This window comes from Cryptomeria japonica, chromosome 10 (genome assembly GCF_030272615.1).
Source record: "Cryptomeria japonica chromosome 10, Sugi_1.0, whole genome shotgun sequence".
Classification (NCBI taxonomy): Eukaryota; Viridiplantae; Streptophyta; class Pinopsida; order Cupressales; family Cupressaceae; genus Cryptomeria; species Cryptomeria japonica.
This window is the reverse complement of record NC_081414.1, coordinates 228669363-228682183: the sequence shown is the minus strand read 5'-3', so window position 1 is coordinate 228682183 and position 12821 is coordinate 228669363. Positions and strand designations below refer to the sequence as shown.

Sequence of the window (12821 nt, the reverse complement as noted above, 5' to 3'; positions counted from 1 at the left end):
CCACCCAAAATTTTCTACAATTACACTTTCAAGCTGGTCTTGCCACCCAAGAGTCCAACAATGGCAATACTACCCAAAAGTTATTTTAGTTGCACTTTTTGGCGGGCTTCAACATGAAAAAATTCCTCCAAGGACAGGAAAATAAAAATTCAAGTGTTTGGCATAGTCTTGTGGTTAGGGTTTAAGTGTTTAGTAGAAAATCAATCTAGTTTTCAAAATGCTTCTGTTTTTAGAAATTTGCTATTTTGAGCAGGTATGCTTTTTCAAGGAATGATGATAATACCTTTAAAATTGCTTTTTAAGAAGTCATTAGTTTCATACCCATGGATAGGGTTTCAACAACTTTCACAAGCTCTAGAAAAAAAAGCTCACCTTTTTTCACGGACTCCAAAGTATTTGACAAAGTTTGCTTGTTAAAGTCATTTTAGATTTTTGAAAATGAGTTAAGTGACAGAAGTTTGTATTTTTCCAAGGAGATAGAGATGAGTCTGTTTTTGACTTTTGTATTTAATTAATTATTTAAGAATTTGTTTTCTTGAGAAAGTTTTATTTCCGCTTTTCTACGAATAGAGATATGCTTATTGATGAGAATCAATGAGCATAATTTATCACTTGAAACAATGAGCACAGTTTATCACTTAAAACAATAAGTTATGCTCATTGATGCTGAATTGTTTATTCTTCTAAATCTGAAAATCTTGCTGCATGCCTTGACTATCGATAAATTTGGTGCTTGCAACCAGGGTGAAACAATACTCTGTCAGATATTTACATTTATGCAAAAAGCCCCATGGAATCATGTACAACATGAATACTTGTAATAATTTTAAGTTTAGGCTTGGGTAGATCATAGGGAGCTTCCTCTTACAATTTAAAGAACAATTCTACTACATGTGCTATTCCGTTTTGTGTTGTTTAACAATAGACAAATTTAAATACTTATAGGGTTTCCTTCTCATTTCAGCAATGACTTTAATCATCCTCTGATTTGTGGGTTCTTTCTATGTTTCTTTTGGTTGAGCTTCTCGCTGCTTCTCTTCACTTTCATCACTAATGCCTGTGCTGCTCTTTGTTAGGCCAACTCTATGGAATCCAACCTTAATTAAACATATCTGACATATCTTCACCACCTATTTTTATTGTATGTGGTCTTCTTCATCTAACTTTACTACTCTCTGAGCCATGTTCCAATTTCTCATCTCAATTCAGCTCTGAATTCTGCAACTTCCCTAACAACAAATTCCAAATTTTGGCATTTATAATTTTATAGTGATACCAAATATAATGGCATGTTTGAGGGTAAAAAGAAAAGTAATCTCTTTTAGAAGCACGAGCATCAAACATGCAGAATGGAAAATATAACTGTTTTCGTTAATTTCCCAGAAATCTCACGTACAAAATCTGTTTAGCTTTGATACAAAAAATGATGGTGTTTTCTGAGGTTAAAAATAACAAAAATCTCCTTTAGAAGCATGAACATTAAACTTATGGAATGGGAAAATGTAACTGGTTTCATTCAATTCCTAGAAATCTCATGTGCAGAATATTTGGCAGGAATACATTAAAGAAACATTCTACATTATTCTGACACTTAAATTACAAAATGAAAACTGCACCTAGTTAAGCTTTCTTGGCTTTATTGTAATATCTCTTGAAGCTTCGCCATTCTTCAGTGCAAGCTCTCTTCTTTTATTAGCTTCCCTGTTCCAGATTTAGAAGCTCTGCAGTCTGTCTTTCATGCAGTTCATATTAACTATTGGCTCATATTTGTTACTGGAGATAAGAACTCGCAATTTAAAGCTCAGGGAGTACTTTCTGGACACACAAGTACTTATTAATTCTGCAGCAGAGTTAGCTACTCACTCATGATTCACAAGATTATTCGGCTATAGGAAGTCCCTAGTTTTTACTGAGACTTACATGGAATTACTTAGTCCAACAGGAAACAATGGTTATGACAAAAACAGTTAAAACAATACATAAAATCCCCCCTTTTTTGTTTCTTTATCATTTTTGTCTTCAACGATTTGGATCTAAGTGTCACGAATTCATTGTTTAGTGATTGTCAGGATTCATCAGATATTGGTTATAAGTGACAAAATAATAAAAAATGGCATGCACCTTGAAGTCTCTGTGGTTGTGAAGGCCTTATCATTCAGAATTTATTCGAGGTCCATTGCAAAAGGTATAAAGCATACTCTGCAGGACATTATCTTGCATGCTCATCAATGTGACTTTCGGGTACAGAAAAGTGTTCTGTTTTGTTTTTCTGGACTTTTTACCTTATTTTAGAATAATGCAAAAATTATCTATTGTTTAGCGAAAGGAACCCCAAAAAACCAATGTCACTTATTTTCTTCAGTTCACTTACAAGCTTTTATTTAACAGTGAACTTGGCTAAAATAAATACAACGTATCCTTTCAAAGCACTGATCCATAATCTATCTCCAACAAACATCCTTTTTACAGATATCTTAATTGAATCATCTTTAGAACACAGAATCAATCTTCAATAAATCGTTTGTTTTAATTTGAAATTTTTGTGTACTGTTGAAGGTTGAAATCCTGAATCTCAGGTTTGTTTAAGCAGTGTACTTGGAAATCATAAATACAAGGTAACTCTTTAAAATCACAAATCCATAATCTATTTCCAATGTATGCTCTACTTTCAGACATCTTAGACGAATCCATTTTTTATATGCATCTTAGACGAATCCCTTTCCTAGTTTCCCTGAATTTTTATGTGGTCTTTCCTGAAACCTATTGCATTGATTGTTTTATGCAGTTACTTTCAAGCTATTCATTGTTAAAGTTGAACTTAATTTATACCCACAGTGGATTCAATACTCATCACCTATATCTTCTCAACAGGGACTGACTCAGATACTGATGAGGAAAAGGAAACACGTGTTGAAGTTGAAGCAGATACAGATGAGGAAGATGATGTTTACTTTGACACAACAGAATTTCTTGGTGCAGATGCATTAAGTGGACAATCGTCATTTAAGTTATCAAGGGAATCTCCTGGTGCTGGGTCACCTCCATCAAGGTCTGCAACACATGTAGATGGGGCTAATACAGTCATGAATGTAGTTGATTCTAGTTATCCTCTTATCGAGCGGCGAAAGAGGTTACCTGAACCTAAAGAAATAGAGAAAAGTGTTAGCTTGTGGTCATTGATCAAGGATAATATTGGAAAAGACTTGACCAAAGTTTGCCTTCCAGTTTATTTTAATGAGCCAATTTCTTTCTTACAGAAATGTTTTGAGGATATGGAATACTCCTATCTTCTAGATCGAGCATATGAATATGGTAAACAAGTGAGTGAAAAAGATCTATTTTTCTTTTTTATGTACTTGAATGTTGAATGAGACCTTGCATTTTTTGTTGGATCAATGTATGTGTAAATTTGTTGCCTGTATTACTTCCTCTGTTTTAACTTTTCTCCGCTAATCTAGACAACCTTCATTTCTTATTTTGGTTTCTGGTGTGACCATCTTTACTGTTTTTGTTTTGATTCTTTAACCTTAAATGTGGGGAATAAGTGCAGTAGTATGTTTGTCTGCATAACTGAGGTCCCAGTTCTTGGAATTGGCAAGAGAATGCTATAAATTTTCTCTTTGTACTTGGTATATTCACTGCAACAGTCATTTAGTCAAGGTGGTTTTGATGGGTTCTGGCCCTTAAAATTGTGTTTGGATGTAAAATCTTTCAAGAAAATTTGCTCTTAAGCCACTTATTGGATAGAGCTTTCAGCGACTTATCAGATATTCAATTAAATTCCTAAAATATTCAAAATTAATATTTTATTATGTAGACTCTGTTCTGATTATTTATGAATTATTTAATTTTTTTTAATATTGTTGATTAGAGAATATCTACTCTGATACAACAATTTGATTCAACCTATATTCGATCTTACATATTGCATCTGAATATGGTGATTAAAATGAAAATTCTGTGATACTTTATATCTGGTGGAAGCATACCTTTCTGTGCATGACTTATTTCTTTATCAATTATAACATATTTGATCAATTACAGGGAAACTATTTGATGAGGGTATTGCACGTTGCTGCATTTGCTGTCTCTGGATATGCATCATCAGAGGGTCGAACATGTAAACCTTTTAATCCATTGCTAGGAGAGACATATGAAGCAGATTATCCTGATAAAGGCATACGATTCATTTCTGAAAAGGTAAGTTTTTGGACAATGGGCAACTGTATCTTGCCTTTTCAATTCTTTTCTCACAAGATGCATGGGAAATGGCATGTTTCAGAATTTCAAAGAGTTGGGAAATTATGGCAAAGTTCTGATGAATTTCTGTTGCCATGATCTAAAGCCTTTTTCTTTTCTTAAAAATAAATTAATTCTTTGTTTCTAGCATGAGTTCCATCTTCACTTATGCATCATTGTTTTTGCATTGGCCTTTGTTTAATCTTAGATACTAAAAAGGAATGGTATCTATTCCATTAAAGTTATCCTGTTTTATAGGAACTGCTTCATTAACATAGGGAGTGTGACTTCTTGGTTTTGAATCTGAACCATTCTTGCTGTAAGTATCCAAACTCACTATACACTATAGAATAAGTCATGCTATAGTAAATTTGGAATGATAAATGTATACAAAGGAAATGTTGGGTTACATTCATTATCTTGGTCGACATTTTTCTTAGTATTGGGAGAGTAGTCTCTGGCTCTTGTTCAACTCATTTTTAATCTCCTATTCATATATGTATTAGTGTATACAGTATGCAATGTTGTTTTTTTTGATCGGTATAGTATGCAATGTTGTTAAACTGTCAATGCTATATGCAAATTCATCCCTACAATAAAATATTGTAATATAAGTGTGCTTCAAAATCTGAGGATAACAATTAATTGATGCTCTCAAATTCCTTCCTCAAAATGTTCCACTAATGCATTTGATTCTATAGAAATAAAGAAATTACATTAATGGTTACAAATGATCAATGTCAGTGGGATTGCAATAAGATGGTTCCATAAGGGGTGTCTAAAGCATAGTATGCAGACTCGGACTTGGAGAGTACTCACCGAATACTCAACAAAAACTCAATAAAAACTCGACAACTTAGAAAGTACTAAAAATTAAAATTTCTTAAGAAACATTTTTTTTTGGCAAAATTCAATTACAAAATGTATTAAATTAAAAATTGACATCTCAAACGAGAAAACGCATGGTTTTATAGCAAAAAGAAGGTGTCAAACATGTTTTAACCAGCATTTTACTTGCATAGGCCATTTTACCCACGTTTTTCCTGTGCCTTTAAAAACTTGTGAGTTAAACTTGTAAAAACTCTTAGAGCAAAAAAAAAAATAGATTACTTTGTGACTCGGAGAGTACTCACAAACAATGGTCTAAAGAATAAAAGGGAGAGCAATAAATCAAAAGTTTTCATAAAAGGGTAAACCCAATATCTTTGGAACTATGAATTTTAAACAGGCTACAATGAGATCTTTGAGATTTTCATAGGTAAATTGTTTTCTTATGGAAACAAACATCTCAATATTGTGGAATGCAAATAAAACAAAAAAGAGAACACATTCAATTTAATAAAAATTACCCAAGAGGGTGAAACTAATCATCAATCAAAAGTATCTGTAGCAGCAAGAGAATATGTAAGGCCATTAACCATTAATTGTAGAGGAGAATACTTCAAACATAAGACCTAAAGAAAGTGACCATAATACTATTTTCCATTTTGAATGTTGTAGTATAGTGTATTTGTTACTTCTTGTGCAAGACCTTGACCAGATAATTACAAGAAAAGTGGAGCACCAATAATCATTCCTTGTAATAAGTCTCCATGAGTCAATGATTTGAAAATTCAAACTCCAATAGGTGGGTCAATTTGCTTCTATGCAGTTTACTACTGTTGTTTTTATATTTAATATTCCACCTTTAGGTTATATTAGGCATGAGAATAACAGCTGAAGTGTTTTTAACATGTGTCATGCTCGGTAGTTGTAACAATTGCCCATCGGTTGCTACTACTTTTTTTGCAACTAGTTCTAACTTAGTTTACCAAGCATCTTCCATCTAATTTAGAAATATTGACTCTATAACTTATCCAACCATAGTTCTGGTGATGACGCTACACCATCTCTCATATGCTTGCTTTGGGAAGTGGCAATCTCCCCATTTCAGGGTCATTCCTAGACCCAGACCTTAATGCTTGAGAGTTTATTAATTATTTGTGATGACCTTGCTCGTGTATCCCTTTTGGGAGTTAGAGGCTTCGTAGTTCGTAGAACAAAGATAGAAATAATTTATCATTTCCTTTGTATGAGATCTTTGAGCTCACTTTAAAATCACAACTATTCATTAATCTTTTTCTTTCAATTTAATCCAATTACGATAGAATAATATCAAACACATTCCAAACAAGTTTTGATTACATTCCAACATTAGTGTATGAACACCACAAAACTATTCCAACATTACGTGTTCACATAGTTATTGGCTCAAGCATACATTATTTATACACAATGTGGTTAGCTCTCACTTGTGTCGTACACACAAGTGATTAGGTCACACCGACATCTTAGGTTCAGATGGTGACTTGCCTAGGCATATGTAACATATATATAGTGTGAATAAGTCACTCTTACAACACCTATACAATGTGGTGATTGGTGCATGAATCACATATACACAGTGTGATTAGCTCAAGCACCCAATGCATATACACAATGTGAAAAATCAAACAACCTTATAAGTACACATATAGGTCAGCTAGCAAAGGGAAGTAGTTGTCACCTTATTGCAAGCATCTTTCCGTTCTCTTGGTTCACTAACACATAAGCCTATAGGAACATCTCATCCAAAAGCCTGAATGTAGTGAATCCCATATCAAAGCATGAGTCCCATCCTTTTACCAATCCACTGCCACCTATTATGGAAAGCAAGCATCCCATGCTACTTGTTTATTGGCAAGGGCGTAAGAATAACATGCACAATATGTCGAGGCCCTTTTTACAAGAGTGCATAGAGATTGACTCACACATACATAGTGAGCAACTGGCGATAGGAAATGGATGGAAGATTAATGCATGCATCTTCTCATTACCTGGTTCACTAACATCTATTCTTTTAGTGCATCTCAACCAAAAAAAGGTGTGTTGGTGCATCCTATATTACATTGTGGATCACATCCTTTTTCCTTAGTCCTTTGTACCAACCTATGTCATAGGGTTTGTCGAATTTTGGCCACGAGGTTTGAAATTCAGTGAACTTCAACAGATAATAAAAAATTCGTTGAAATTCGCCTAATATTCGTACGGATTATGGCATCGTCTTTTAAAAAATAGTTTTTAGTAATTTTTCCGTTTTTTTTCTGTTCCCTGTGCAAAGAGGGTTTTTCCTCTTTTTTTGGAGCGAATCGCATTTGTTTATGTCACAGACGTGTGGGAAGGACTACCCACAAACAGATGGATCAAAAGATTAGGTGGCAAATGATCTGTCAAGCAAAGGATTCGCAAGTGCCATGCCGTTGAACGAAGGATTCACGGAGTGTCGTGCCTGGATAAAACAAAGAACTTGCTTCAAACTAGGTTTTATCTATTCGACGAATTATATTTGTAGTGTTGTGTATTTTTGTTTTGTTATTTTTAATATATTATTAATATTATTTATTTATATTGTGTTTTAATATATTTAGATAATATTATTTTTGTTTTGCTGGGTAAAAGGCCGTATCCAAAGCATTTTATTAATATAAACACAAGTACAACTCCGTTCAATTCGGGCACCGGTAGGAAAGAACGGAGTCAAGAAAACCTCCGGTCTAGCTTGGGGCCATAAGATCCAGAAATATGTGAATACAAGAAAATCACCCCGCCAAACCTTACATTTATTTCCCGTAGTATACAAATGACCTGATACAATTAAGCCTTACATACAAAGTTCCCACATCCCAAAACTTAAGATACGGTAGTCTCATCCGAATAAACCATTTTTTCTTTCAACAGGTACTCCACTGCTGAGTTGCTTGGTTGCCCTTGCATCTGCAAACATAGCAACCTTTCTCGACCACAGAATTAGTATTGCTAATCTATCTAAAAAATTACCCAAAATTGATAACAACTCCATATAAGTTTCAGAATATCTGTTTCAAACTCAAAAAACTGTCTAAAAGAGATTATTTCTATAGATAAACTAGCCAGCCATCATATAAATTGAGTCGATAAAATACACTATGCTGCCTCAACATCAAAGGCAAAGAAAACAAATCATAAACAAATAAAACAGTGATAAAGGCCAGAAAATCTTTCCATTCATCTCTTGAAGGGGCAAAATCCATAAAAGCCCAAAGGTAAGATCTAAGAGGCCTCAACAACTCCTCTATCGGGTATCTATGGCTATGACTATGTTTGTTCCTTACTAGGTGCCACAAAGACCTCTGCCTGCCTCTAGACAAGGAGCAATCAACTCTTAGCCATAGATCTCTAGGAGCTACAAAAGATACAAAACAAGCACAAAATAGAATTCTTTCCCAAACTAATTTCTGCTCAAAACAAAAATCTAAAACCCAACATTCTGTATGCATCTAAAGATATTAAACAGTATGACCATTATCTACCATGCAACCAACAGGAACAAAGCCATAATCTACTGATACAATCACGGTAATGGAATTAATCTGCAACTTATCATAAAACTTACTATATTTAAACCCCAATACTGCAAAGCCCTACTATATTAACAACCCATAAACTGTCATATCAAAAAATATACGAAGTGAGTTATAAAACGCATAAACAAACTATTGATTACTATACCATTGGTGAATCTGCTAACCTTATATCCCAAAAATTGCATACTATATTTAAACCTATATATCTGAAACGTATTGTATAATTCTAATCCCATTACTCTTCCATATCTGTGAGATCGACGACAGAGGGCGAGGCCTTATCCGCATTCATTTTCTCAGTCTGATTACAGGAGGTATCTCCAACATTTGCTTTACCTTTGACCCATGATGCCTTAATTATCATTGGGGGAATTACCTGGATCCTATCCATTGGTATGCCTGACAAACTATCTGGGACCGCATAGCCTTCCTTCTTAAGATACTCCACCCACTAATTGCTATGAGGAGGCTCCTTGATGTGTTTCCACACCAACAAAAACTCCGCATTCCTACGAATAATGGGGGTTCTCTCTGCAAATTTCGTTTCATCCTTCACTACCAGGATAGGCCTCTTATCGATATTTGTCCCCTTGTCACCATAATCCTCCGGATATGAAACCATAAGGGTTTCATCCACACTACCCACTGCAATTTCAAAGAGTCTCAAAATTTTTTCCTTGAATAAAGACATGCCCAACAAAATCACCTCGCTCTTTCGTATTCCTACCCTTAGCAATTAACCCGATACATGAATTCATAACTAAAGAACTCTTCCCCCATAATCTCCCGCACTGCCCTAAGCGTGAAATCGTTAGCCTCATTTAGGATTCTACACCACCATTCCGGTTTAATCTCACCTCTGAAGGCCATAAGACGATTATCACTTGCAGAAATTTTTTTAATGTTAGACTGCATGGCTCTGAAAAAATCTATGCACCCCTGTCCTCAATAAATGTTAACTTTTGGATCCTACCACACAATATAAATTTCTATTTGCCTTGGCACGTGTTAACCAGTCTACAATCCAGCTCGAGGTCGTTCTTTCCCATAATGCAGCAGTCATATCTCATTATGATTATCCTTACCCTACGCCCTCGGGTAACTTACTATCCTTAAAGTTAATTATAAAAAGATATACTATCTGAGACTATCCAAATTCATGATTGCCATCGTCAGTTACCTAATGGCCATCATACCATGGAAAGCTAAAAGGATTAACTAGTTAGGACAAAATCATTACTAACCCATCGCATTTGTTGCTAAAATTAGCTAATCCATCCCTATTTAAAATATGCACCTAAAAATTGGGAAATAAACTTATATATATAACTTTATATATATATTCAATTATAAGTATATATCTGCATGCTATCCATCTCCTATTCTGACAATCCAGTGACCATCTGCACCCAAATTAGCTAGAGATTCAACATCAAAATTGCCCTCTCTATAAATATGATTGATCGTATAATGTTTAAATTTACTTATTAGTGTAAGTGCTCTATCTAGAAGAGGTTTGAGATGCCAACTAACTATATTCCCTGTTCGTATAGCATTAATTACAATCTGTGAGTCCCCTTCAATTGCTAGTTTCTTAATCCCCAATTCTGAGCTAAATATCAAACCTTCTATAAGGGCTTCGAGATTTGCAATGTTGTTGGATGTCTTTCCAATTGGTTTAGCTATTCTGGCACATGTTGCTCCACTCCAATGTCGAATAATACATCCAATCCCAACAATACCCAGATTCCCAGGTTCCCCCTGGATGCTCCATCGAAATTCAACTTAAACCATCCATATTCAGGCCTTTCCCATTTACTTTGAGCCCTGATTTCTTTGGTTTTGTTACCCCCAATTCCGAATTGGACTGGGATAATTAAGCCAAACCAATTCTTCCTCATATTGTTGTCCGATATAGTGAATTCTCTCCCCTTGAGATTATCCTTCCGCAACCTATTGTTTGTGACTTCCACAATTCCCAAGCTAGAATTGAAGGGGATATCTTCCATAAATCTCTAAACAGACTTGTCCTATACATAGTAGGCCATCCCTTAATAAGGGAGAAAAAGTTCTCAGGTATAACCGTAGTCCATTGCAACTTACCTATTAATTCCTTCCAACATTCGGCCGCATATGGACAATTAAGTAGTAAATGATCCACAATGTCCTCATTAGCTTCACATAGGGAACATCTAGATGGACCGCTAAACCCTATCTTCTGAAACCATTCTGCTGTCAAAATCTTTTTTTGTAAAGCTTCCCATAAAAACATCCCTGCTTTGGGCAAGCATGCTTTGCCCCAGCATAGATGAGTAGGAATGTGTGTTTTTTGCCAGTTGAATGATTCTATAATATTAGTATAACCATCCTTAACCTTGTATGAGCCTGAGTTGGAGCTTGTCCAAATTAGCCTATCTTCTCCTTCTCTAATCGTGATTTTCCTATTAGAGAGTACTTGAGCAAATGCATTTTGTTCATCTGCAGATAAAGGGTTATCATTTGTGCTTCTCCATTCCCATCCCCACGCCGGTCCCTTACTAAAGATCTTGATATAATCTTTAAGTATGAACCTGAGTTGGAGCCTGTCCTAATTAGCCTATCTTCTCCTTCTCTAATCGTGATTTTCCTATTAGAGAGTACTTGAGCAAACTCATTTTGTTCATCTGCAGATAAAGGGGTATCATTTGTGCTTCTCCATTCCCATCCCCACGCCGGTCCCTTGCTAGAGATCTTGATATAATCTTTAACTTGGGTTCCCCAAAGGTTTATCAATACTTCCTTAATTCTGGAACTTAAGTTTAACTTGTCTAAGGCTACATAACCTCCCCAAGAATCGCTCCAGAATCTCGCCTTGTTTCCATTGGCAACATCCCAAGTTAATTTGTCCAAATGAGTTGTCTGCACTTTATCACGAAGTTGCAGATCCTTGACCCTTGAGGCGGATAGGGGGTCCTGAAGATACATCTTGCATCCCCATTTGATAGATACTTATGTTGCAAAATCCTAGCCCATTTCTTCTCTGGGTTTTGATACAAGCTCCATACAAGCTTTGCTCCTAAAGCCTTTCCTTGCCATTCTATATTTTTTATTCTTGCTCCACCCATTTCTCTAGGTTTGCAGATTTTGTCCTAGCTTATTGTTACTAGCTTCTTCTGATCATTTGGACCCTGCCAATAAAATTTCTTTACGAGCTTCTCTATTTTATCTTTTGCTCCTTGAGCCAATGGTAAACATGACAATTGGTAAAGTGGAATGCTGCTCAATACCACCTTAATCATAGTTGCTCTACCTGCATTGGAAAGCTATTCGCCTTTCCATGAGCTCACCCTAAGTTCAATTTTTTCCTTGATTGGCTCCCAAAGGCAACTCTTACTCCTCTATCCAACGGCAGACCTAAATACTTGCAGGGAAATAACCCTTTCTTAAATCTTAATAATCTACATATCTTTTTTGCTTCCGCTTCACCTATATTTATGAAGTATATCTCTGATTTGTGCACATTAACCTCTTGCCCCAATGCTCTAGTATAATCTAGCATAATCTTCTTGAATTGTTTTGCTTCTGCTATAGAACTTTTTCCAAATAACATTGTGTCATCGGCGAACTGCTAGTGTGTCACATTCTCAAGTCCATCAATGACTTTAATACCTTTGATCAAACCTTCATTGAGTGCAGCTTGTACTGATCTACCAAATGCTTCCGCCATTATTATAAATAAGAAAGGAGATAAAGGATCTTCTTGCCTTAAGTCTCTCGACATTCCAAAGTACCCTTCAGGGGAACCATTAACTAAAATTGACATGCTTGGACTTGATATACAACTAAATATAAGGTTGATGACAGATTTAGCAAATCCAAATGACTCCAAACATTTACACAGGAATCTCCATTCGACCTTATCATAAGCCTTTATGATATCTAGCTTGACCAACATACTAGGTACTTTGTTTTTTGGGCTGAGTGGACTACCTCTTGTGCTATGATGACACCATACAGTATAGATCTACCAAGAACAAACTCTGTTTGTTCCTCAACAATGATATTAGGCAAGATTGTTTTAATTTTGTTGGCCAAAGCTTTGGACATAATTTTATATATGGTATGACACAGAGAGATAGGCCTAAACTCATCCAACTCTTCTGCATTTTCTTTTTTAGGAAT

General features: G+C 35.3%; 1 protein-coding gene across 5 annotated transcripts in view; it reads left to right on the top strand.

Annotated features, from left to right (window-relative positions):
* The window catches only part of LOC131077806 (oxysterol-binding protein-related protein 1C), a 213769-nt gene that overhangs the window by 135205 nt on the left and 65743 nt on the right, over nt 1-12821 (top strand). For all 5 annotated transcript variants that reach the window (XM_059212094.1, XM_059212093.1, XM_058015366.2 and 2 more), the window contains 2 exons: nt 2872-3320; nt 4045-4200. In XM_059212094.1, the coding sequence (XP_059068077.1) occupies nt 2872-3320; nt 4045-4200 (605 nt within the window). The remainder of the gene's footprint in view (nt 1-2871; nt 3321-4044; nt 4201-12821) is intronic.